The sequence below is a fragment of the Paramormyrops kingsleyae genome, chromosome 15 (assembly GCF_048594095.1).
Source record: "Paramormyrops kingsleyae isolate MSU_618 chromosome 15, PKINGS_0.4, whole genome shotgun sequence".
NCBI lineage: Eukaryota > Metazoa > Chordata > Actinopteri > Osteoglossiformes > Mormyridae > Paramormyrops > Paramormyrops kingsleyae.
In genome coordinates, this window is record NC_132811.1 from 15,285,877 (window position 1) to 15,311,940 (window position 26,064).

The following is a 26,064-nucleotide window of genomic DNA, read 5'->3' on the forward strand; positions in this document are numbered from 1 at the left end:
TTAATCCCTCAGAGCCACAGAGATAGAGCGTTTGAGGGAATTCATGATGAGACAGGTCATATGGGCTTTGAGAGGACCATTGAACTGGCTAGGGCTAGATTCTATTGGCCAAGAATGACGAGATTCATTGAGGATAAGTGTAAGACTTGTGAAAGATGCACACGGAGGAAAGCAAAAGCGCAGAAGGCTGCTAAGCTAGTAAACATCAAAGTACATGGTCCCCTCGAGCTTGTGTGCATGGACTTTCTGACAATAGAGCCGGATTCCAAGGAAATACGTAACATTTTAGTTATCACGGATCATTTTACTAAGTATGCCCAAGCGTTTCCCACCCGTGATCAAACCGCTAAAACGGTAGCCTCAGTTTTGTGGGAAAACTTCATCAGTCATTATGGATTTCCTCGTAGGTTACACAGTGATCAGGGAGCAAATTTCGAATCTGAGGTCGTGGCGGAATTGTGCAAGCTGTCAGGGACCAAGTCAAGAACTACTCCTTACCATCCCAGGGGAAATCCAGTTGAGAGATTCAATCGGACTCTACTAGACCTACTGGGAACCCTGAGTGAGAAAAGAAAGGAGCATTGGCGGAAGTATGTGAAGCCTCTCGTGCATGCGTATAATTGCACTCGCAATGATGCAACGGGGGAGTCTCCCTTTATGTTAATGTTTGGCAGGCAGCCTCGTCTTCCTATAGATTTATGCTTCGGCATTAGCCCTGAAGGAGGTAACCCCAAAACGCATTCCAGTTATGTGAAAGAACTGAAGAAAAGGCTGAAGTGGGCATATCAGTTAGCCTCTGCGAATGCCGAAAAGAGACAGCTAATGAATAAAAGACGATGGGATGCAAAGGTAACTGCTGCAGCCATTGATATAGGGGATAGAGTGTTGGTCAGGAATGTAGGTCTGCGAAGAAAGCATAAGATTGCTGACAGATGGGAACCAAATGTCTATATTGTGGTAAAACAGCCAGATGAGAATATCCCGGTGTATGTTGTGAGAGAGGAGATTGGTGAAGGAAGGGAACGCATTTTGCACCGAGACCTGCTGTTGCCATGTGGTTTTTTACCTTTAACATCAAATGATGAGAGAGAATCCGAAGTGGAAGAGGGACCAGGAACAGGTGTTAAAAGCCAATCGAAGGAATGTGGTTTGGACGCTGAGTTTATTGGGGCAAGTGATCAGTCAAACCTAGGGGAAGAGTCAGCAATGGAGCTTCCAGTTGCACAGCTTCAGCCCAAGTGGACACCCAATCCTGATTCACCAGAATTTGTTCCACAAAATGCAGAGAAGATATCTGAGGAGAGCAATACTCCATACAGAATAAATGGTCATTCAGCATTAAGTGAAGCAGAGGAGACTGAATCTGAAGGCAGTTCAGTTCCAACTCTTAGAAGACCTTGCAGACGAAGAGTACCTCCAGCATATCTGTCTGATTATGAAACCGGACACAAAGCCAGTTGTAGGCAACAAACTGCAGTTAGGCAGGTGATAGAGGTAGATGTAGGAAAGATTTTATTGTCATTGCAAGAACAGATTTCGAGCCTTACAGGTATCTTGCTAAACAGGGACAGGTAAAGCTAACGAGGACGTTGGTTTCTTAAGGAGGGGAGGATGTAACCCACATCAAATTTCACTTTGGTATAAATGGAGTTACAATATGTGTGTCTCTTTAAGTTGTTTAATTATGACGGTACGTTGTAGGGGTTGCATTCTCGTCTGGATGATTGCGACAGTGCCGCTTTACGGCACAAGGGGAGAGCGCGCTCAGACTGTGTGTAGCTCAGTTATGGAGAGGAATCCTACATAAGTGCGTGCACAAGCTGGGTCAAATTCATCGCTACCCACCTCCTTAATTTTATTTATTTTACAATAGGTATGTTTTTGGAAGTTTTACTTGAGTGTCATGTCACGATATATGATTAAACGGTTGCTTAAACTGATGTTACGCTAGCTTAAGCAAGGTTAGCATGTTAATAAATTAACAAATCTTTACGCAAATTGTGGAGATTTAGTTTAGAATGTAGCTTACTCAGTTTATAAAAGGGGTTGAGACACCGTAATTTTGCTTATGTGTTTGTGGGAGATAACTGTTTTACTAAGAAAATCCAGTTTAATATTGGATTACTGTACATGGTGAATAATTGTTATATGGAATGACAATCTTTTGTCTTAGGCAAGGGAAATGTTAACTTGAGAAAGAAAGAAGAAAAAAAATCTAGATGTCTGTAATTTTTTTTTGGCGCGTGTGTGAATGTGTATTGTAAAGACAGTGCCGCTTTACGGCACAAGGGGAGAGCGCGCTCAGACTGTGTGTAGCTCAGTTATGGAGAGGAATCCTACATAAGTGCGTGCACAAGCTGGGTCAAATTCATCGCTACGCACCTCCTTAATTTTATTTATTTTACAATAGGTGTTTGAGTGAGCAGCTTCCCTGGACGTCTGGACCAGGATCAGCTTATCGACGGAAGGCTAAGTGCTACGTGGCCGTGATCATAAAAAAAAAAAAAAAACTGCTGGAGTGATTCTTCAGACTCTTCCAGTCCTTTCACTTCCACAGTGCAGGACGACAGGTTACAATTTTTTTTGGAATTTTCTTTTGAGGCCTCAAATATTTTTTTTTATTGCTGAACTGATATAGTGGACTTGTCTAAGTAACTGTTCACAGTGATGTTGATTCTTTTGAATGTGTGTTCATGGTGAAGTTAAATACCAATATATAAGTTTGATAAAGGTACGCTCTGGTCCAGAATTTATTTGACTTTAATGTTATTACTATTATTTGTGATTCTGGATTCGAAGGTGGTACATTGCTGCCTGGCCCATACCAGTACTTATTACCTTAATTAATACTCAAGCGATATTTTTTTTATTGAATAGCGCATTGGGTTACACAGAGATCAATTCTGTTGTGAGAAATGCACCAAAGCAACTGAGAAAAACTGTAACACAGAACTTAAGAACGATGTAGCGTTAAGAACGCTTCGGGAAACTCACCCTAGATCGTTAAGTATCTACTCCGCTTACCCTCTTTCCTTCTTCACAGCGGGTCACCATGACGATTATGGATGACTGCTGCTCCCACACCATTCTCCAGAAATCAGCCACAGTCTCATTCGTAGGCCCTTGAAAGTTACAATGCATGTGTATTATGGGTAAATGAAATGCATGAAGCCTACATCACCCATTCATCCATCTCACCACAATTTATCCTGTACAGAATCATGGGGATTAAGTCTGTACCAGTTTATTTAGTAGTTCATTGAAGCCAGCTGCTTCTTCTGACATTGGCCCTGGAGATTAGTTTTGGTGTTTTTGCTTGTTACTTGATCATTAAAAATATATATTAATTTTTCCAAGATCTTTACCTTGTGCAGAAATGTACTTGTTTGGTTCCTTGTATCCCTGCAAACAAAAATAAGTTCTTATACTTATATGTGTGACGATAGATAGATAGATAGATAGATAGATAGATAGATAGATAGATAGATAGATAGATATTGAACTTGTCTCACATCTATGAAGCTGGCATTGATGTAATCCGACCCATGAGCACTTGAGGACAGCTGGACACGATTCTTCTCATCTGACAGTAAACAAATTACACATTTAGTCAGTGTAGAGTTCTAGCCCCTTTTATGGCTGTTGAAAGTTAAATACTACTGATGTACTCACATGGCAGGATATCAACGTAGCGGTTTTTGGTCTGATTGCAGTACTTCCTGGCTTCTTTCATGGGGAACTTTCTATATACTACAGGAATGCTCTAATAAAATGAGAAAATCACAGTGTTAGTTGTGTGTAAGGTATCCTTATCCATAGATAAAGGGGTGAGTGAGAAAGCCCAACGATTCACCTGAAATTCAGCCAGGAAAAGGCAGCCTTCGTTAGCAATCTTTTTCTTGAAGGTATCGAGTAGGAGCTCTGCTCTAATGGGCTCCACATTCAGCAGGCTCTTATCTTCATCTACGGAGTTTAGGAGGAAACTGTTTATAAAATCTGCTGCTTTCCATAAAGTCCACCCCTGATCACATAATCCCAAAAATGTCTTACCCTTGTCCAGTACTTTCAACTCCGCATTGCATGTATCACTGAAATTAAGATTAAAGAAGCAACTTTAAAATGTTGCTAAAATAATAAAGTTGCTTTTATTTTGCAGTATACAATGGAAGCCCTGGAGGGCAAAACACATCAGCAAATATGAAAACACATCAGCAAACACAAAACACAACAGCAAATAAGAAAACATGGCAGGAAATACAAAAGCACAACAGCAAATATGAAAACTAATATGTTGTGTTTTGCCCGTACTATACATTATTTTACATGTTAATACAGTGCACAATGTGTGTGTCAGAACTTACTATGAGCTTCTCTTCTGAAGAACATAGATTTTATACAAAACAAACAGGAGGGCCAGAGACACAAGAACGAGGAAGAATATTCGAAATCCAGCTACAGCTTTATCGTTATCTGAAAAACAAAACAAAATCAACACAATGTCACCATTCCATTTCACCTGCACATCAATCAGACAGCAGTATTTGTAGCATTGATCAGTAAAAATACACTTAAATTTTGATTAAATAGGAAAACTGTGACAACATTCTAACCATTATACCAGTTCAGCATGGCCAGCATAGCAGTCTGTAAACACACATTTATGTTTGTATCATGTAAAGCAGTGACTAGCTCTGGAATACACCTCTTGGTGCTACTTGGACACATCATCAGTGATGATACACATGTAACACATAAAACCTTAAAAACTTACACTTGGTATCAAATTCCTTGGATGCATCATCACTGTAAAAATGGCCATTCCCCACTTTAACCTGAAAAATTAAACATGATTATTTTTATATAAAGCAATGCATTTTAATATACAGACGTGAAACAGAGTAATATGTTGAAATAAAAAAAATATTTCCTTCTAACAACAGAGAAGTTTTTTTAATTGATGTTGTTAGATCTTAAAATATACTTAGCATCCTACAGAACCTTAAAGATTACACAAAAAGGAAGTGGATCATTTAAGTAGAATGACAGCTTCCTTTCGAGAGATTGATCCTTTTTTAAATTTCTTCAAGTTGTCTTTAGTATCTGAAATGTTTAAGGGATGATAATTTCTGGTCTATATTCAAAATTTTTGTATTCTTAATTAAAGACATGTTTATTTTAATAACGTATGGTACCATTTGTGCAAAATTTCATCTAAGGCTACCAGTGAGAATTATAGTTTAGTTACATTGATAGCTTCAAATGTTACATTTAACCAGTGTCGATTTACTGTACGTGACGCACCACATGATTGCAGCTTGAGCTATATTGTTTTGTCCAATAAAATCTACCAAAAACATTCCATTACAATCATATGAGAAATTAGTGTACCCAGTGCGATCATGTTTTATGTGTAGGACCTACCACTGCTAGTATTTTCAGTGATCAGGTACACGTATGTGGATGTGAAAAGTGATCTCAGCACTGACAAGTACTACACGTGGGTTAGTATCTGAAAGTACAGTGGTACCTCGGTTCTGGAACTCACTAGAACTCGAATTTCTTGAAAGTCGAACAAACCAGTTTGACCTAAAACTTGATCTGAATATCAGAAGTCGAACTGTGAACGCTGACCTAATATAAATTGTACGCGCCAGGAAATGAGTCATACTACAATGCAATTCTTACTTGAATGCCTTCTTCACAGACTGGACGATTAACCAAATAAAGCAGCGCAACATTACAGTAACTAACAATAAATAAACCACTAACTTACGTGTAATATTAGAGCATTTATGTTATTTATTTAAACTTTATTTTACCAGGTAAATTAACTGAAAACCAGTTCTCACTGCTTTACGTGATATTCGGGAAAAATAGCAGATTACGCATCGGAACTGCCTGGGATACAAACGTCATGCGTGTAACTAAACTCTTCAGCCAATAAGGGCAAAGGTGTGTCGTCACGGAGGCGGCTCCAGTTTGTGCAGCCGGGTGAGAGGTCGCAATGTATCTAACCGTAATGCATTGCGTCAGGATCAGAATGCGTTGCTTTAAGCCAGCGCTGTAAGCAAGTCCAACGCACCCAATGACCGGACTGGGGAAACAAACTGAAACGCGGACTTAATACAGAGGACTAATGACAACAACCACAAACAGCTGATCACATGGGGATCCCACACGAGGTTAACGAGGGGGCGTGGCACACGGATGGAGTGGACGATCGGGGCAGGACAGGGATAATGTTGGGATAAGATCTTTATCGTTTTGGAACCCATTGAGAAAAAAATTCTCTTCTTGTTTTATCCTGTTCATTTTGTGTTTAAATGCTAAAAAAAAAAAAACATATTTAGGTGTAATTTTGGGGGGCCGGGAACCAATTAATTTGTTTTCCATTATTTCTTATGGGAAAAATTCGATCAGAACTCGAACTTTTTAGGATTCGATCCAGAGTCCGGAACGGATTAAGTTTGAGGACTGAGGTACCACTGTAATTTACACTATTCTACAAGACCAGGGGCACTGAAATGTTCCCACCATTGTCAATGAAGAACCTCAAATAGTATATGTATAAAAATCTCAAATTATATGTAAACCATATAGTGAGAAGAATCAATTATTACTTTGTCTTTGTTGTAATTTGCTGTAAGACATGGGTGGCTATACAAAAACTTGCCATTTTGTGTCCCTCAGGAAAAAAAATGCTCTGTAAATTTCAATAAACAATCAAGTATTTTCTCATTTCATTTACCTGGGGGTTATTCCATAAAAGTAGCTAAAGAAAGGCAGACTTTCCCTTAATCCTGCTTCGTGGAATACCCCCCAGGTTGTCGTTAACCTTGTTACTTTTCAGGAAAATGCCTCTTAAGAGATAACGGACGGTTTCAAAATTTGCATAACTTCCAGGAAGTTGCATCTTTTGCCTTTTTGAAGGTGTGAAAAGACAAGTGAATTTTTCATAAAGCCTCTTATCGTCAACCCTGTTACCCTATAAAGCTATATTCCTATTAATATTTACACGATATTTACCTCCCTAACTAATAGGATGCTACAATGTATTGATTATTTTTTATTATACGTTATTACAATATTTAGGTTAGTGTTATTAACTATAAATGCCTTCATAATGCATTATAATTGTCAGTATAAGACTTAAGGATGCTTGGTACTGCATTATGAAGGTATCTATACTGCATTATAGATGAGAGCATCAAAGAGAATTCATGGTACAACAAGTTTGTTCTAAACATGTATTTAAAACCTTTTTAAACAGTTATTGATATGTAACAGGGTTGATGAAAGAGACATGGATGTTGATTATTTGTAAAAGTACATTTAAAAATAAGATGGCCTGAGATGGTTTGGCACTTTAAGGTAAATATCTGAATCCAAAGGGGTGTTTAAAGTATTTTAAAACAAAAATCTGAAAATCAAATATTAAGAGTGGGAAATGGCATGTTTTTGTATAATTACCCATATAAGATTTGCAAGTCAGTATTTAAACATAAAGTTACACTTTGTGAAATATGATACAATTGATAAAAATATGATAGAAAACAATACCTTCACTTTGTATGATGATAAATAATAAAGATTTGTAAAGGAAAAGTAGCATTTTTTAAATTCTTCTGAATATTCTGTATCATAACCAATCCTTTGTATTGTTGCATTGTACTTCGTTTGAGGACCATATACATCTTTTTCATCAAATGTGCAAGAAACATTATAGGAATTGTGACTTGTCTCTATGATGGTAATATCCACTTTCCCCTTTGGTTCTGTAAAAAAGGGAAAAGCACTTTTAATGTAAAAATTAGATTTAAAAGCCACTTAAATTATATGACATAATAAGTTATTTTTAATTATACATTGACACACTGTTGCCTCACACCATTATTCTGAGCCTTTGAATGATTCTGTGTGTGTGGAGTTTACATGCTTTTCCTGTGCTGTGCAGGTTTCCTCCTGCAGTCCAAAGACATGCAGTTCAGCTAAATGCTAAGCTGCCTATGATGTATGAGATTCAACATTAAAGAGGTTTATTCGTCACGTACACAGTTGTACACATACAACATGTAGTGGAATGTAACCCTGGTCACTCCGAGCAGCTGTGCATGGTAACAAAAAATATATGAAATGTTCAGCTGTACATAATCTATACATAAGTGATAAGTAAGAGGTATTTTGCTGTACAATTTAAGCGCAATGTGCAAGAGGCCTGAGGTGTGTGCCAACGATTTGGACAGTGTATTAAATCTTATAATTTATCTTATGTCTTTATAATTATTCTAAAATGTAGAGAGTAATACAAAGAAACCTTTATATGGGTGGGTGTGTCCAAAAGTTTGACTGGTACTGTATGTACCCTGCAATGGAGTGGATGTCAGGGTTGGGGTCATTCCAGAATGCATTTGTCAATTCCAATCCAAGTCAGGAATTGGAACTGAAGTTGGAATTTAAATCTCCCTGAAATTCGACTTCAGTTCCAATTCTGCTCCCCATAGTTTTTCTCCAGTCCCAATTCCAGTTCCATTTCCTGATTTGCACTGGAATTGATGAATGCATTCGGGAATGGCCCCATCCCGGGTGGATGTACCCCTGTCTTGTAACCTAGAATAAGCTCCAGGTCCCTTGGCAACCCTGACTAGGATACGTGGTTGAAAGATGGATGGATTTATATATTTTTATCGTTTTTTTATTTTAAATGGAAAAAGACAGTAAACATGACTTGTTGCACGTTCAATTGTTTTTGTTTTACTAGAATTGTTCCTACATCTTTAGTTACATAGTTATGCTATTGTGTGAGTAATGCACAGTTTTTATTTAATATCTTTGATGCAAATTTCAGAATTATATAATTTGCATTAAATTGTCCAATTCAAATTTTTCATGTCTTTTTGACAAAAGAACTTAGCCTATGCATCCAGCTGTGGGCAACTGCTATAGATTCACACTCATCCATCCATCCATCCATGTCAGGGTTGCTGAGAAGCCCTGAGCCTATTCCAAGCAGAATAAGGCAGAGATACAGACTGGACAGGATGCCAGCCTATCAGACTGCACACACACTCACACACTATGGGAAATGTACAGGCACCAGTTTCCTAAATGCATGTCTTTGGACTGTTGTGGGAAACCAGATTAGCCAGAAGTAATCCAGGGAACACAAAGAGAGCATGCAAACTCCACTTAAAGGAGCTGGGATGAGAATCACATTCCCAGTCCTGAAGATGGGATGTCACTGTACCAAACCCTTAAACTGAGTAATCTGTAATAAAAGTAAAAGTAAAACACAGAAAGCAGAAAACTCACTGCCAGGAAGGGTCTGGATAGTTTTATCCTTGCTTGTTGATACAGGTGTTCCATTATATAAGGCCTTTGCGAAGAATGTATAATCTGTGTATGGAGTTAGGGCTGTGAAATTATGGTGGTTTGCCTGGCACTCCTCTGTAAAAAGAAAAAGCAACAGAGTAAAAGTAGTTTTTCTCATTTATTACAAAAGTGATATTATTGTAGCAATTACTCTTTCTTATTGAGGGATTTCCCTAGTTATTTTGTAGTTATTTAATTATGTTCATTTAGTTCATTAATTTATAGCTTTCATATTTCTTATTTTTATATTTCTTTCTGTCCTTGCTACTCGCTCATCATGTTCTTCGCCTCTCATACAACTTACTCTCACCAAGGCCGTCTGACCCCCCGGCTCCAGGAGTCTGTACCAAGACCATAGATAAAGGGGCTGTTTCCCTCAGGGTGGGCAGAGACAGACACAGACAGACACTGAACTGGTCGTTTGAAACATCTTTCTGTAACATCTTTATTCTGTCTTAATAAACTGCTTAAGCGTAAGGAACCTGCCTCATCATTCAACTAAAAGAACCTGAGGTTTGTTGCTGTAATTTTTCAGTCCAGCCTAGGAGTATCTGAGAAATGTGGTTTGAGTTTTAGCACATTTGAAACTCTTGTTCTTAGTCTTGCTGGCTCATCTCTTTCTAGCTCTTCAGCCCAAATCACCATTGTTATTGTGTATAGACCACCTGGGCCGTACCGTAATTTTCTAAAGGAGTTTGTTGAATTTTTATCAAACCTGGTGGTCAGTACTGACAAAGCTGTTATTGTGGGTGATTTTAACATTCATATGGAGAAAGAACTTGAATTCAAAAAATGAACTTAAACAGGCAACTGCAAACATGGAAAAATCCCTTTGTAACACACTAGATCTTGTAGCTCCACTTAAGAAGATAAGGCATAGAGATAAGAAACCTGCCCCCTGGTACTCTGATCATGCACGTGAACTCAAACAGGCATCACGCAAGCTAGAGCGCAAATGGCGCTCAACTAGACTAGAAGTTTTCAAATCTGCCTGGAAGCACCTGGAATTTGCCTCTCTAAATACAGACAAGCACAAGTGACTGCTAGGTCTATGTATCTCTCCAGATTAATAGACGTGAACAAAACCAATCCAAAATTCCTATTTGAATCCGTGGCTAGATTAACACAGAATTCTTCATTAAACTTGCAAGTCCAGCAAGCTCTTAAGTGTGATGACTTTAATACATTTTTTAATGGTAAAATAACTAAGATTAGACAGACCATCCAGTGCACGTCCTTAGCTACCTATGACTGCCAGACTCCGGCTAGTCTTATGCCTACCAATAATGAGACCTTTGAATCTTTCATTCCTATAAAACTCTCAGAACTTTTGAGCTTAGTTTCCTCCTGTAAATCCTCTACTAGCCTCATAGACCCAATTCCTACAAAATTCTTCAAGGAAATTGCACCGCAGATTAGCACTACCCTGTTAAATGTGTTAAACTCATCTCTTAAGCTTGGATATGTTCCAAAGCCTTTTAAAATGGCTGTTATTAGACCTGTCCTAAAGAAACCAAATCTTGAACTTAGTGTTTTAGGAAATTATAGACCTATCTCAAATCTTCCTTTCATTTCAAAGATCATGGAAAAGGTTGTACTTTGTCAGTTGTCTTCTTTCCTACAAATAAATAATACTAATGAATTATATCAGTCTGGCTATAGACCAAACCATAGCACAGAAACTGCTCTAGTCAAAGTAATGAATGATTTACCTACAGGTATGCCTTCTCACCATGGCTGTATATCTCTTTTGGTATTACTAGATTTAACTGCAGCATTCGATACTGTGGACCATAATAGTTGATTCAGATCTATGTTTTGATGCTCACATAAGAAGTATTACTAGAACTGCATTTTATCATCTATGGAACATAGCCAAGCTTCGTAAGATGCTCTCACTTCGTGATGCAGAAAAATAAATACTGTACATGCCTTTGTAACTTCCAGACTGGACTACTGTAATGCCCTCCTGTCTGGTTGCCCGTCTGGTTCCTTACATAAACTTCAGCTGGTACAGAATGCAGCAGCCAGAGTTCTCACAAACACTAAAAAATTTGATCACATTACACTAGTCTTATCCTCCCTTCATTGGTTACCAGTTACAGTAAGTCTCAGATTGACTATAAAATACTGCTATTAATCTACAGTATAAAGCACTTAATGGCCTTGCACCAGAATACCTTAGTGATCTGCTGACCTCATACAACCCTCCACGCTTGCTTCGTTCTCAAAGCACAGGGTATCTGTTAGTACCAAGGGTAGAAAGAGCTACGGCAGGCTGCAGAGCTTTCTCCTATAGAGCTCCTCAGCTGTGGAATGATCTTCCACCGGATGTGCGGAATTCAGGCTCACTCTCAATATTCAAGTCTAGACTAAAAACACACCTGTTTAGTTTAGCTTATAGGGACACTAGTTCTAGCTCTAGCTAACTGCTTACTCCCAGTTAGACATATAGTGTGAGGTGTAGAGCTGGGTGGGGATTGGTGCCATTGGCTTTGGATAAACTGAATTGACAGTGCTGTCACTCTAGCTTCACAATCGCTCGAAGAATCGCTTGTCAGGGACTCCCCATGCATGCATTCCCACCTGCCTCTCCCTCCTACTGTACTTTTGCTGCCATAGCCATATCTGCCGGAGCTTGCACATTGCACTTCATATTGCACTCACCTAACTGTTAGCACTGCCTACAGTTTCCCCTACTTTGACTAACTGTATATTTTATTTCCCCTACTCCTCCTGGGGGGAGCTGCCTGGAGACCTCAATCTATCAAGATGCCCTGCACACCCTGCACCATGTGATGTCGCCACTACCAATGACGTCCATGCATCCAGCTCGCCGTTCTGCCTGTGTCATCCTCCATGTATGACCTGCTCCCTGCCTTCTGGTTGCCTGGCGATTGGGGGGAGCGTTGGCACCGGCTTGTCATCTCCCACCTGCTCCCCGTTTGTGTCTAAAATTTTACTGTATTTGACTCTCCCTGCCAGCCCCTGGAGGATGGGCTCCCCCTTTGAGTCTGGTCCCTCCCAAGGTTTCTTCCTTCTAGGGAGTTTTTCCTTGCCACTGTCACCTATGGCTTTCTCACTGGGGGCTTTGGGTGGGGATACTGTAAAGCGCTTTGAGACAATGTAATGTTGTGATAATGTGCTATACAAAAATAAATTTGTTTGTTTGTTTGTTTCATTGAAGAAATCTATCAGTTATAGAATAACACATAACAGAATTTGTTGCATTTGTAGTTTTAACTAGAGTGACATAAAAAGGTAGATGATTTTAAAATCCTTCTAAAGTACATAATTTCAGAAGGTAATGAGAAGTATTTAAATGAGGCAGTCTGGATGTCTGGAGAAAAAGCTGTTTATAATGTCTGTGTGAACAGGAAAAGAATAGAATAAAGAACATGGTAAGTAACTGAAGAGGAGTTATACAGTATCTATTCTCAATTCAGTATCTACTGTATTCTCTGTTCAGTATCTATTCTCTATTCAGTATCTAATCTCTATTCAGTATCTATTCTCTATAAAGTCTAGTACAGGCTCACAGTAAGCCTGAACATATCCCAGGGTGCCCAGAGTACAAAGCAGAGGTCACCCTGGATGGGATGCCAGTCCATTGCAGGGCACACACATCTATGGGCAATTTAGAGACACCAGTTTGCCTAACGACATGAAGGTACTGCATTTCAAGAAGGAAATCAGCACAGACATGGGAAGAACATCCTAACTGCACAAGAGAGCTGGGAGGAATAGAGCCCACAGCCCTGGAGGTATGAAGCCACAGTGGTATCCTTAATTAACCACTAGGCAGCCCATTAAAGCAGCTTATGTATTATTTCATTATTCATCATAATGTTATATTGTCTAAATCAGAGGGTGAATAAATGGCCATTAAGGGAACGCTGCTTATCACTCAACCTCAGCTCTGTTTTACTAAATAGGAATGGTATTGGTAATTCATCTCATTAAATTAATTACACTTAACCAAATTAAATTGTGATTAAGAGGAGGTACTCAGTTTGTTATCACAGTACTACAGTACTATAACTTACCTTTTCCTTTTTCACAACTTTTAAAAGTAAGATTATGCACGAGCTGAGGACACTGTGTGCTTGTACTGTTCAACATGAGCTGGACAGAAGTATTTCCTGTCTTATTGTACAGGTCTATGTTTATATCTAGGAAGAAAATATGAGACAGTCATCATTGTCATTTTATTGTGCTTTTTGCAGTTCAGCATATTTTGTAATTTTCAATTTTAAAACTTTAAATATTTTACATAATTTATATTAAAAGCTCTTTTAATAATTCCGTGTGCTGAGAAAGTCTGATACAAAGCATTCAAAACATTTAAGTAAAAGAAATAAGTAAAAGATATGTTCTTTATGGAAGAAAATCAGACAATATGTTTACGTATTTCCCTTAGGAACAATACAAAAGCAATATAAAAGTATGTTAAATTTAAAAAAGAATTAAACATGTTCCGTTTGTACTTACCACAGTTGATGTTAACTGCTATATCCTTAACAATGAAGGTGTCATGTCTGTAATTTACATTCGCAGTGCAGGTGTAATTGTGCTGTGGCATCAGTTGACCAAGGTTGAAACTCTCTAATAAATAATAATAAAAAAACAATTCTGGTGTCATCTATATAGTGTCTTATCAAACAACATTATTTACTTTTCATATTAGGTTGGAATTTCAGATAATTTTAGAAATTTAAATTATATTCGCTTTAAATGTAAATGTTTGATAGAGTTTGTAAATATTTGCGGTTGATTTTAATTTTTTATTCTAATTTGAAACCACTTGCAGTATTTATTTACCTTGGTTTTTATTGCTGCAGCTGTAATGAAGCGTGACGTTACTGCAACTCCCTGGTTGATTTGCCCATTCTATTTTTGGTGGCCAGATTCCATTATACTTCAGTGAGTTGGTTTCTATAACTAGAAACAAAGATGTAAAAAGTTAAATACTGTATGTCAGAAACTAGATGGATTACTTCAGCTTTCATTCATAACATCAGTGAATCACAAGTAGACAGTCTCCACTGTTTCTGAGAACGAAGGTCATTTTAAGAGGGAATCTGACTAATACTAAATGAAATTTTAATCATAGCAGTCGGTTTATGATGAAATACTGTTATGTTATAAATTGAAAAGAAATGTCTTACATAACAATTATGATTATCATTGCCATGCTGTAGCCTTCACAGATTTGTTTGCATTACAAAAAATATTTCAAATAACAAACCAACAGAATTAAAATAAATGTACCTGGTCCTACATGATATTCTTTTTTGATGTTACATCGTTTTGCTGTGACACTGAAGTTATAATTTTGGCAAGAATCTTCCTTCTTCATTTTAAGACAAGTATCTTTAAATTGGGTAATTCTAAGAGTCACATTACTCATTTTCCATTTCATTGAGTAACACAGCAAATCATTTGTCAAATTGAAGCTGATGTCACCTGCGGCTAAGAGAATTAGAACACAAAACAATGTCAAACATTCATCTTCCATATATCTCACCCATTATAACCAGCCTGGAAACCAGTCAGACCCAAGCAAACCCAGGAAAGCATGCAAACAACATGCATATCACTAGAGCTGTGAGGGTATAGTGCAAATTACTATGTCATCCTTAGCTGGAAAAATAGCCTAAATTACCTCAAATTACATTAATATCATAACCATGATTAGAGCTATAAGAAACAAATAGAATCTGATGAATACTGGAACAGAAAAGGGCAGTTTTAATTATAGAAGTTCTTTTAAACTTTGAACATGTTTATAGCATACAGAACTGAATCTTGGGCTTACCAATATCTTTGGTTTTGATGGATCTTGATGAATTTGATTTTGAGATGCAGGATCCTTGAGTTACATTTATGTTACTGTAGGTTGTACAGGGCTTCAGTGAAATCTTCAATTCGTTTTGGAATTCCAGTCTGTACTTTTCACCATCCTCATCTTCAAATGTTACATTACTTGACTGACCATTGTCTACCTTAACTGAGATGCCATATTGGGTCTCACTAACTGAGAAGTTTCCTGTATTACAGAAATAAAATTCAAAAGTTTGAGAGACTCATGTCAAATGGAAATACAAACCTGGTCATAAAAGAAATCAAAGCAAGCAATAATGATGTATAACAATCTAAAATCTAATATATGAAGCAGCAAGCATGTAGAAACAGGATAAATGTTGGTGAATACCAAACTTTTTGAAAGATATTTTCCTCCTTTTATTTGAAAAGATCTTTTGAAATTTAATAGGAGCAACATATTTATCATTCAGAAACCACGTTGAATTGGTCACATATCATCTGAAACTCACCACAGGATTCCTGTGTAGAGCCTGGTGGAGAAAAGAGCACAATCAGAAGTCATTTGGGAACAAAAAAATGAAGAATAATAAATTTACACAGAAATGCAGAAGGACCCCCTTAGAGAGAGAGGCATCCTCTGCAGAGAGAACCCCAACCTATAGGACCCCCTTAGAGAGAGAGGCATCCTCTGCAGAGAGAACCCCAACCTATAGGACCCCCTTAGAGAGAGAGGCATCCTCTACAGAGAGAAGCCCAACCTATAGGACCCCCTTAGAGAGAGAGGCATCCTCTGCAAAGAGAACCCCAACCTATAGGACCCCCTTAGAGAGAGAGGCATCCTCTGCAGAGAGAACCCCAACCTATAGGACCCCCTTAGAGAGAGAGGCATCCTCTGCAGAGATAACCCCAACCTATAGGACCCCCTTAGAGAGAGAGGCATCCTCTACAGAGAGAACCCCAACCTATAGGACCCCCTTAGAGAGAGAGGCATCCTCTGCAGAGAGAACCCCAACCTATAGGACTCCCTTAGAGAGAGAGGCATCCTCTACAGAGAGAACCCCAACCTATAGGATCCCCTTAGAGAGAGAGGCATCCTCTGCAGAGAGAACCCCAACCTATAGTCTGAGAAGTGACCACAAGGGTGCTGCTTTCTGCAGTGAGTGCAGGTGTGGAAGTGCAGTGTGCAAAGTCAGAGGTGCCTATGCTTGAGGGGCTTGAAGGTTTGACAGAGGTTTTCCCTCCTGGAAATTAAGAAGATACATCAAATCTGATGCAAGGTTTTTACGTTAAGTCCTATAGTACAGTATATGCTAAACAAGTATGTTGTTTTAACAGGTATCACTTACCTGCAGTGAGAAAGGTACTGGAGGCTGGAGAGGGAGAGGTGTGTGGAAGTGAGGATGTCTGATCTGTGTCTAACAGTGACAGTAATATTAATGGATTCATTTCTTGCAATCTGATGTAAAGGATGACTTTCAGCTGCATAATCATTTAATCTCAACCTGTATTCTGATAATCTGTCAGAGTCTGTCATGATTTCCATTAGATCAAACTGGTGCAGATGAGGATGCTGTTGTGCAGTTATTCACTAATCAAAGTGATTCAATGAAAGAGCAGTGGAGCATTGAAGAGGAGCGGGGAAATATAAACTACAGACTTCCTGTTATGGTTTTGATGGTTGCAGAGGTTATAACGGCCGGGAATAAATATTCTAGCAAAAGAGCTTTTTAAAGATGTAACTAAGGATTCATGATAATCTAGAATTCATGATCACCCAAATGTATGTATGATATTCCAGTGAAAAGTTTTTTCTTGAAAGTTTATTTTGACTTTAATCTCAAAACTTTTGGAGAAAATCTCAAAATGTTTCTTGAATTTTGTTGAGCAATCTTTTTTGAATTTTTTTAATCTTTAGCAAGGCCCTTAACCCCCAGCTCCCTGGGCGTCCCAACAGGTGGCTGCCCTTCGGAGAGAGCAAGTTGGGGGAGGCATAAAGACAATTTCCCCACAGGGATCAATAAAGTATCAATCAATTTCCTTTTAAGTGGTGTCAGGATCTATCTCTGCCAGTCCTGTAATGTTTCCATTTGTCCAGCAGATGTCGCTGGCCATCCCATATGTTCCTAATCATTCCCAAACTTGTGTTTCGGTTACTGACACTTTCTCCCATTTATGGTTCATTACTGTCCCCTGTTACCCCGACGGTCAATGTTAGTGCTGCATGTTTGTTCCCAGGAGACGGTTTACTGGTGATAATGTTCTTTGCTCCTGTTTTCCCTGACCTTCTCCCTGTGTTTAGGCCTTTGTCACTCCTGGTTGTTCCTCCCTCCCTCTTGTTTTTACCCTTTTGTTTCTGATTAAGTGTGTGTTTTGTACTGTAATAAAGTCCCCCCTTCAGGTTCTTAAAAGTTCCATATGGATTGTCGTTCCTTCCCTTTGTTCCTGATTAAGTGTATGTTTTGTACTGTAATAAAGTCCCCCCTTCAGGTTCTTAAAGGTTGCGTATGGATTGTCACTCCTTCCCTTTGTTTCTGATTAAGTGTGTGTTTTGTACTGTAATAAAGTCCCCCCTTCAGGTTCTTAAAGGTTGCATATGGATTGTCACTCCTTCACTTTGTTCCTGATTAAGTGTGTGTTTTGTACTGTAATAAAGTCCCCCCTTCAGGTTCTTAAAGGTTGCATATGGATTGTCACTCCTTCCCTTTGTTTCTGATTAAGTGTGTGTTTCGTACTGTAATAAAGTCCCCCCTTCAGGTTCTTAAACGTTGCGTATGTATTGTCACTCCTTCCCTTTGTTTCTGATTAAGTGTGTGTTTTGTACTGTAATAAAGTCCCCCCTTCAGGTTCTTAAAGGTTGCGTATGGATTGTCACTCCTTCCCTTTGTTTCTGATTAAGTGTGTGTTTTGTACTGTAATAAAGTCCCCCCTTCAGGTTCTTAAAGGTTGCATATGGATTGTCACTCCTTCTCTTTGTTTCTGATTAAGTGTATGTTTTGTACTGTAATAAAGTCCCCCCTTCAGGTTCTTAAAGGTTGCATATGGATTATCACTCCTTCCCTTTGTTCCTGATTAAGTGTGTGTTTTGTACTGTAATAAAGTCCCCCCTTCAGGTTCTTAAAGGTTGCATATGGATTGTCACTCCTTCCCTTTGTTCCTGATTAAGTGTGTGTTTTGTACTGTAATAAAGTTCCCCCTTCAGGTTCTTAAAGGTTGCGTATGGATTATCACTCCTTCCCTTTGTTTCTGATTAAGTGTGTGTTTTGTACTGTAATAAAGTCCCCCCTTCAGGTTCTTAAAGGTTGCATATGGATTGTCACTCCTTCCCTTTGTTCCTGATTAAGTGTGTGTTTTGTACTGTAATAAAGTTCCCCCTTCAGGTTCTTAAAGGTTGCATATGGATTATCACTCCTTTCCTTTGTTTCTGATTAAGTGTGTGTTTTGTACTGTAATAAAGTCCCCCCTTCAGGTTCTTAAAGGTTGCATATGGATTGTCACTCCTTCCCTTTGTTTCTGATTAAGTGTGTGTTTTGTACTGTAATAAAGTCCCCCCTTCAGGTTCTTAAAGGTTGCATATGGATTGTCACTCCTTCCCTTTGTTTCTGATTAAGTGTGTGTTTTGTACTATAATAAAGTCCCCCCTTCAGGTTCTTAAAGGTTGCATATGGATTGTCACTCCTTCCCTTTGTTTCTGATTAAGTGTGTGTTTTGTACTGTAATAAAGTCCCCCCTTCAGGTTCTTAAAGGTTGCATATGGATTGTCACTCCTTCCCTTTGTTCCTGATTAAGTGTGTGTTTTGTACTGTAATAAAGTTCCCCCTTCAGGTTCTTAAAGGTTGCATATGGATTATCACTCCTTTCCTTTGTTTCTGATTAAGTGTGTGTTTTGTACTGTAATAAAGTCCCCCCTTCAGGTTCTTAAAGGTTGCATATGGATTGTCACTCCTTCCCTTTGTTCCTGATTAAGTGTGTGTTTTGTACTGTAATAAAGTTCCCCCTTCAGGTTCTTAAAGGTTGCATATGGATTATCACTCCTTCCCTTTGTTTCTGATTAAGTGTGTGTTTTGTACTGTAATAAAGTCCCCCCTTCAGGTTCTTAAAGGTTGCGTATGGATTGTCACTCCTTCCCTTTGTTTCTGATTAAGTGTGTGTTTTGTACTGTAATAAAGTCCCCCCTTCAGGTTCTTAAAGGTTGCGTATGGATTATCACTCCTTCCCTTTGTTTCTGATTAAGTGTGTGTTTTGTACTGTAATAAAGTCCCCCCTTCAGGTTCTTAAAGGTTGCATATGGATTGTCACTCCTTCCCTTTGTTCCTGATTAAGTGTGTGTTTTGTACTGTAATAAAGTCCCCCCTTCAGGTTCTTAAAGGTTGCGTATGGATTGTCACTCCTTCCCTTTGTTCCTGATTAAGTGTGTGTTTTGTACTGTAATAAAGTCCCCCCTTCAGGTTCTTAAAGGTTGCGTATGGATTGTCACTCCTTCCCTTTGTTTCTGATTAAGTGTATGTTTTGTACTGTAATAAAGTCCCCCCTTCAGGTTCTTAAAGGTTGCGTATGGATTGTCACTCCTTCCCTTTGTTTCTGATTAAGTGTGTGTTTTGTACTGTAATAAAGTTCCCCCTTCAGGTTCTTAAAGGTTGCATATGGATTGTCACTCCTTCCCTTTGTTCCTGATTAAGTGTGTGTTTTGTACTGTAATAAAGTTCCCCCTTCAGGTTCTTAAAGGTTCCATATGGATTGTCGTTCCCTGTGCTCAGATGTAACAGGTGCCTTAATGCTGTTCAACATACAAATTTATGTCTTTCAACCATAATTTAAAAGTAAATTATCTACAGTTGTAGATAATGAATAATGAACTTGAATTATGAAGGAAAAATATATACATGGATAAAATAATTAATGGCTTATTTATGATAAAGTATATAGTTTTCTTCTTATTTTAAACAACACCTAGAATTCATGCTTAAAATGATATAACCACATACTTTGCTGAGTATTAAATCTAGAAGGCAGGTTTGCTACATATAATCCCTACAAAGTTACATTTATACAGAGTAAACCCCTGTTGTAATTACTGCCATTATAAGCTAGTGCTCTGTATTATCCATCCATCCATTTGTCCTATTCAGGCTCGTGGGGGATCCAGAGCCTATCCCGGATGCTACAGGTGCAAGGCAGGGAACAGCTGAGGACAAGGCATTGACCAAATAAAAAACAGTAAAATAGGAAATTTTCAAAATTTTGAGCAAAATATCAAAATGAAAATGATTATCAGGTTCTGAATGCAATATTTTCAGCAAGATTCTCATTAGTAGGTCCCCAAATAATAATAATAATAAACTACTGGATTTTTGGATCATTTGTTTAAAAAGAGGAGACAGCGCCCCCTATGCAAGCACATTGCTATTGCTAAGCAAATTAGCAAATGGACGACAGTCTATGTGTTTCTGAAAAACAAAAAAATGGTACCAGGATGTGGTTTTGCACTGTTCTCAATGGGAAGCTGCACACTTTCTGCAAGGCGAGGCTCAGCTGCATAGCTGAAGAAGGCCGCAGTGGCAGGCCACACGGGGGAGGGAATGAGGAAATGTATTTGGGGTTGTAAAGAATGACGTTACCACTAACACGCGTTATATGTTACATGCTTAAGAGTTTAGTATGTACCATTTAGTATGTTCAGTATGTACCATTTCTGAGTTTTTTATGGCAAACTGACAATCATAATCTTGCACAAATTTTTGTTATTCACTGATCTACTGATATTACTTACAATGTTAGTTTACAAGCACAAATCAAGACAATGCATTTTATACATTTTCATCCAATCATGCATATAATACATTGCTGTAAGATCTGCAGTTTCTTGATCTAAACTGTTTTTGTAACAACCCAATCAAACCTCATTAACTAAAAGTTAGACTGAAAATTTGCCTGTCATTGCTAGTGAGAAGGAGACGGTAAGAATATCTTTGGCCGCTACCCTTATCAGTTCAGTGACCACATGTAGATGAGCTGCTAATAATGCAGCCATTTGAAAAGCAATCAGAGGGAATTTCCTCTGCGAGGAATCAGCACCAGCCTTTGCCTCATACGTAAAGTGAAACGGTGTAAAGCTTGACAACTAAAGTGTGATATGTGGTGAAAAATGCATGATGTCATTTAACATCGTGAGAGCTCAAGCTACAACAACAGGAATGATTCAAACTATTGCCAAAAGTCCAGTTAGCTTGGTAATTAATATTTATGGATTTGTTAAATGTATTGGAGTAAAAAGGTCTTCAATATCGCTTGGATCCCAGTGGGTTGTGAAAGAAATTAGCATTTCCATCTGTGTTGTAACAACTAATACCATCTATACTATGAATGAAGCACAACCAAACTATTTCAGTCAAGTTGTAGTATTCTCTAGTCATGCTTTAGCTACCTGTAACACACACCTTGATGTCCCTGGGACCAAACTTCAGCTTCAAAGCGGTTATACAGTACAGAGAACTCATGGTGTCCTGGGATTGTCACACTGATATTCATACAGCTAATAAAATCCATCCATCCATTTTCCATAGTCATTGTCCTATGCAGGGCTGTGAAGGTCTGGAGCCTATGGGTTGAGGCCCATCCTATGTTATTCCCTGCCAGGCATCTGTAACAGGCTCCAGACCCCTGCGTTCCTCCAAAAGTCAAGCAATCGTGGAAAATGGATCAACTGATAAAAAATAGCTCATCCATTACCAATCTGCTTCTGTGACTTTTACTGTCAGATGATCTGCTTTCTTCACTCATGGTTTTGTTATATCTACATGCTGCTCCTTATTTACAGACTTTTCTCCCTCTCTTTTCTTTTTTTTCACTAGTTGTTTGCATAAACTAAAGTCCTATTTATGTTTTATAAGAAATATATTAAGACATGTTTCTGTTAAGGTGTTTTTCTTTTTTAAGTTTTTACTAATCATGAACATTCATTTTCTACACATTTACTTTCAACACCCTTTCACACTTTTTTTAACTGTAAAGCTTCCTCTTTTTTCATTTACCATTTTAGTAAGATATTGCTGATGAGAGAAAAGGAAGAAATTTGTCTTACAATGGAATCAGGAAGTGGGCCGACTTCATGGTTGCTGCTACTGAGAAGATCAGTACTCGAGTGTAAAAGTCTGAAAAGACAGTATCACTACACATACATAATTCAGTTAATAAAATAATGAACAAAGAATAAAAGACTTATATGGTTTAGATATTAAATACCTGGATTTGATTTTTAATGTAATATATACATTTTAATGTAATATATAAATATTGTAATATATAAGTATAATGAAGTACGAATGATCGGGGGGGCACAGTGGTCAGCACAGTCACCTCCTACCTCTCCAGAGCAGCGTTTGAGTCCCTGTCTCTGCTCCGTGGGTGTGATGTTCTCCCCGTGTCATTGTGGGATTTCTGCCAGGTACCCCAGTTTCCCCCCCATAGTTCAAAAAGGTGAACTGGAGTTGCTAACTTGTATGTATGTGAATGGGATATGTGCCCTGTGATGGGTTAGCCCCCTATTCTGGGTGATTCCCTGCACTATAGCCTCCTTCATAGGCTCTGAAGCCCAGTGACCCTACAGAGGACAAGCAGGTGCAGAAAATGGATGGATGGAATGTAATATTGCCTGTGCGCAAATTTGACTGAATGTCATTATCCATTTAGTACATTTATGATCTTAAATAAAGTTTACATGCTATTTCATGAAACTTATGTTAGTTAACCGTGATTAATTACTCATGAATATGGCTAGATAAACTGTAACCAAATATACTAACAAGATATCTCAGGTATCAGCTGAACTAATAAGGCAATAGATATAGGTCACAGTCTATAACTAAATGTTCTTCTGTAATAAGGAACCATTATTTCATTATTTCAAAATCATTAGCACAGCATGAGGGCTGCAAGTGCTAAACTATCACTTTAACCACATGTACTTATGCACGCTAGCAGTATGTTTACTTTCAGTTTGGTACGGCCTGGTACTTTAGCAACGTTCTTAGGAGCCAGACGTCAGCAGTTAGGCTCATTTATTTTAATTATTAAATATACCTGCCTATTATATATGAAGCAATGCAAATCTGCCTCCAAATTATAATGAGCAGCCTGACAATTCCTACTTGCACATGATAGTACCTTCTAACAGACAGCAGGAGGTATTATAATGAACTATCATAGTTTATTATTTTGAGATGCTGCAGTAGTCATTCTTTATGCTGATTGGCCAGAAGAGAATAACAGAGAAAGTGAAAAATGATCAATGTAGTGTTTAACTGTCAAGCCCTGCATTCCTTTCCCCTTGTTCTGGCCATACCTATTACTTGTTTAATCTCTCCTCTCGTTACAGCCCTTGTGTGGATCACTCCAGGTGCCTCTCGTCTGCTCCCTCATCAGTGGTGTATAGAGTGCCTCCCTGTCTTGAGCTCCCCAGTCCAGTTATTGGTATTGCCGCCTGCGTGTGCTCCTCAGTTTGCCCTGTGTTCTGCTCTGATCCTTCATACTCTGTTTTGACCCCTGTGGTCCCTTTTCTTTTGTCTTGCCTGTTGTTTTGATTTTCCCTACGCCTGCCATCGCTTCCGTCCTTCCCGCAACGTGACATTAACAATTTTCTGTCTCCTTAAAAGTTGTTACGATAAAAATGTTTACAAAGGCAGTCACTAATTTTTCTTCAAAGATGACTGGATATAATAAAATATAAAATACAGATAGGTCTATATTTTTGTTTTCATTGAAATTTCAGTGTTCATTTGAATCTGTCAATTGAATAAATGGCCTGTAATTCCAGTTAACATAAAAACTGAACACTACACTGTTAATTCACCTTACAGATTACAATGAACACTGAAGGTTTTGCAGAAAACAAAAATATAGACCTATCTCAGACAATAAAAAAATGTAACATGAAATATTAGTTACATACCAACGATTGGCATGTCAGTCTATAATAGTGATTAAAATCGCAATGGAATGACAGTTTCTGACAGTTGTACTCCATAAATGCCCCATAAATGCAATCTGTAGCAGATACACATAATTCTCACTTCTAGAAGAATGGCTGCATATTTCTGTATAAGAATCGCTGTTTGACAAAAACACTAATGTGTAGAAAAAATTTACTTTGTTAAAACTGTATCTATGTATTTAGCTTTACAAATACCTTTTACAAAGACTGTGCACTTTACCAAAAGACATCAGCAAAGCTTAACCGGGCACTACTGGTTAAATAAAAAGTAGCTAATACATAATAATAAAGGCTTTATTACCATGTAAAATCATAATTCTTAGTTATTAAAATGAAGACATAGCATTTGAGAATGCAATAATTATTCTGTTACTTTTATTGTTTATATATCTTTAAAATATATATCAATATTTAAAGTAGTTGTATTAACACTGCGACAAAAACCATAATTACTAGGATTCCTTGAATTTCACACACAGTTCTATGTTACATTACAGGTCAACATTACACCTTGACAATATACTTAAAATGACTTACATTTTCCAAAGAGGACAAAAGCCAACACAAGTACAAATCCAGGAAAACTAGCCATGACCAAGAGAAGCAGATATCACACCCAGTGTCCTTTTGAAGACGAAATTACAGTATACATTTTTGGACTTACGTAGTTATGTATATAGGTTTCCTTTGGTGGGCATAGCGCCACCTACCGAAATAATAGGATGACTACTCCATGTACTCATCAGAAGGAACCCAGTATGTACATCATAATCAAGGGCAACCCTAAGCAAAGTACAAGTAAATTGTAGACACACAAAGTCTGCTACACATGCTATACTGTACACCACACACTTTTCAGACTGGTTTACTAGCATTAATAATATGCCTAAAAATAGCAAAAAATCAAAGGTTCACTCTCAGGACTCACTGCAAACTGTGAGGGTCACACTATGACACTTTGGGATTGCATGCACTTCATCTGGCTGGAGCTACAGCACCACACCTGTTTATAAATAAACACATGAGAAGAAAAGGAGAGAAATTAAACTACGCACACAAAAAAAATATCACCAGAACCGCAGAACTTTAACCTGAAAGAATGACCCGCAATATTCTCAAAAGTAAATGAATAAAATAACTGAGTAAATATGATATAAGATATAAGAGACTTTTTTGCCATTGTATCAGAAATATAACGAAATGTGTTTGGTAGCTCACTGCTCAGCAGCAGGTATACATTAATGTACCAGATTAATATAAAATAGTCTTATAGACATGGTATATATATATATATATATATATATAGCCTATATATAAACAGCAGCAGGTATACATTAATGTACCACATTAATATAAAATACAGTCTTATAGACATGGTATATATATATATATATATATATATATATATATATATATATATATATAACAGCAGCAGGTATACATTAATGTACCACATTAATATAAAATACAGTCTTATAGACATGGTATATATATATAAACAGCAGCAGGTATACATTAATGTACCACATTAATATAAAATACAGTCTTATAGACATGGTATATATATATAAATAAACCTAATATAACTATTGGTAAAATACAATATAAAAAATTCTCTATTCTCTAGTCCAGTCTACAGTGTGCTGGTTGAAAAAAATCCTAAATTATTTACAGATTATAGGTATTTACAGTCAATGTGATTTAAAGTGTCCAAGTGCATATTAGCAGCAATACAGAGGTGTGGAAGTGACAATGGTCAATGTTCTGTTGAGGGTAGGTGTGTGACGGAGGCCACTGCTCTCGGGAAAAAGCTGTTCCTCATCTGCATAAAATGAAATAACAGAGTAACATCAGTTCCTGATATCATCCCTGTGACTGGTGTG

At 37.8% G+C, this 26,064-nt stretch overlaps 1 protein-coding gene and 1 long non-coding RNA gene across 2 annotated transcripts in view; both read right to left on the minus strand.

Moving 5' to 3' along the window:
• LOC111840398 (receptor-type tyrosine-protein phosphatase C-like) overlaps positions 1-13,970 on the minus strand; it is a 30,965-nt gene extending 16,995 nt beyond the window's left edge. Inside the window, 12 exon segments of the mRNA XM_072699426.1 lie at positions 3,025-3,122; positions 3,366-3,402; positions 3,513-3,583; positions 3,673-3,763; positions 3,854-3,963; positions 4,051-4,088; positions 4,362-4,470; positions 4,772-4,832; positions 7,561-7,775; positions 9,310-9,444; positions 13,416-13,541; positions 13,861-13,970. Coding sequence (XP_072555527.1) covers positions 3,025-3,122; positions 3,366-3,402; positions 3,513-3,583; positions 3,673-3,763; positions 3,854-3,963; positions 4,051-4,088; positions 4,362-4,470; positions 4,772-4,832; positions 7,561-7,775; positions 9,310-9,444; positions 13,416-13,541; positions 13,861-13,951 — 1,182 coding nt within the window. The 5' untranslated portion in view covers positions 13,952-13,970.
• A 1,347-nt stretch (positions 13,971-15,317) lies between these two features.
• LOC140578476 (uncharacterized) lies at positions 15,318-24,932 on the minus strand. Its single transcript, XR_011982658.1, has 3 exons — positions 24,719-24,932; positions 15,705-15,725; positions 15,318-15,418 (listed from the first exon to the last, which is right to left on the minus strand). It is a non-coding gene; the product is annotated as an uncharacterized lncRNA (long non-coding RNA).
• Positions 24,933-26,064: the final 1,132 nt, after the last annotated feature.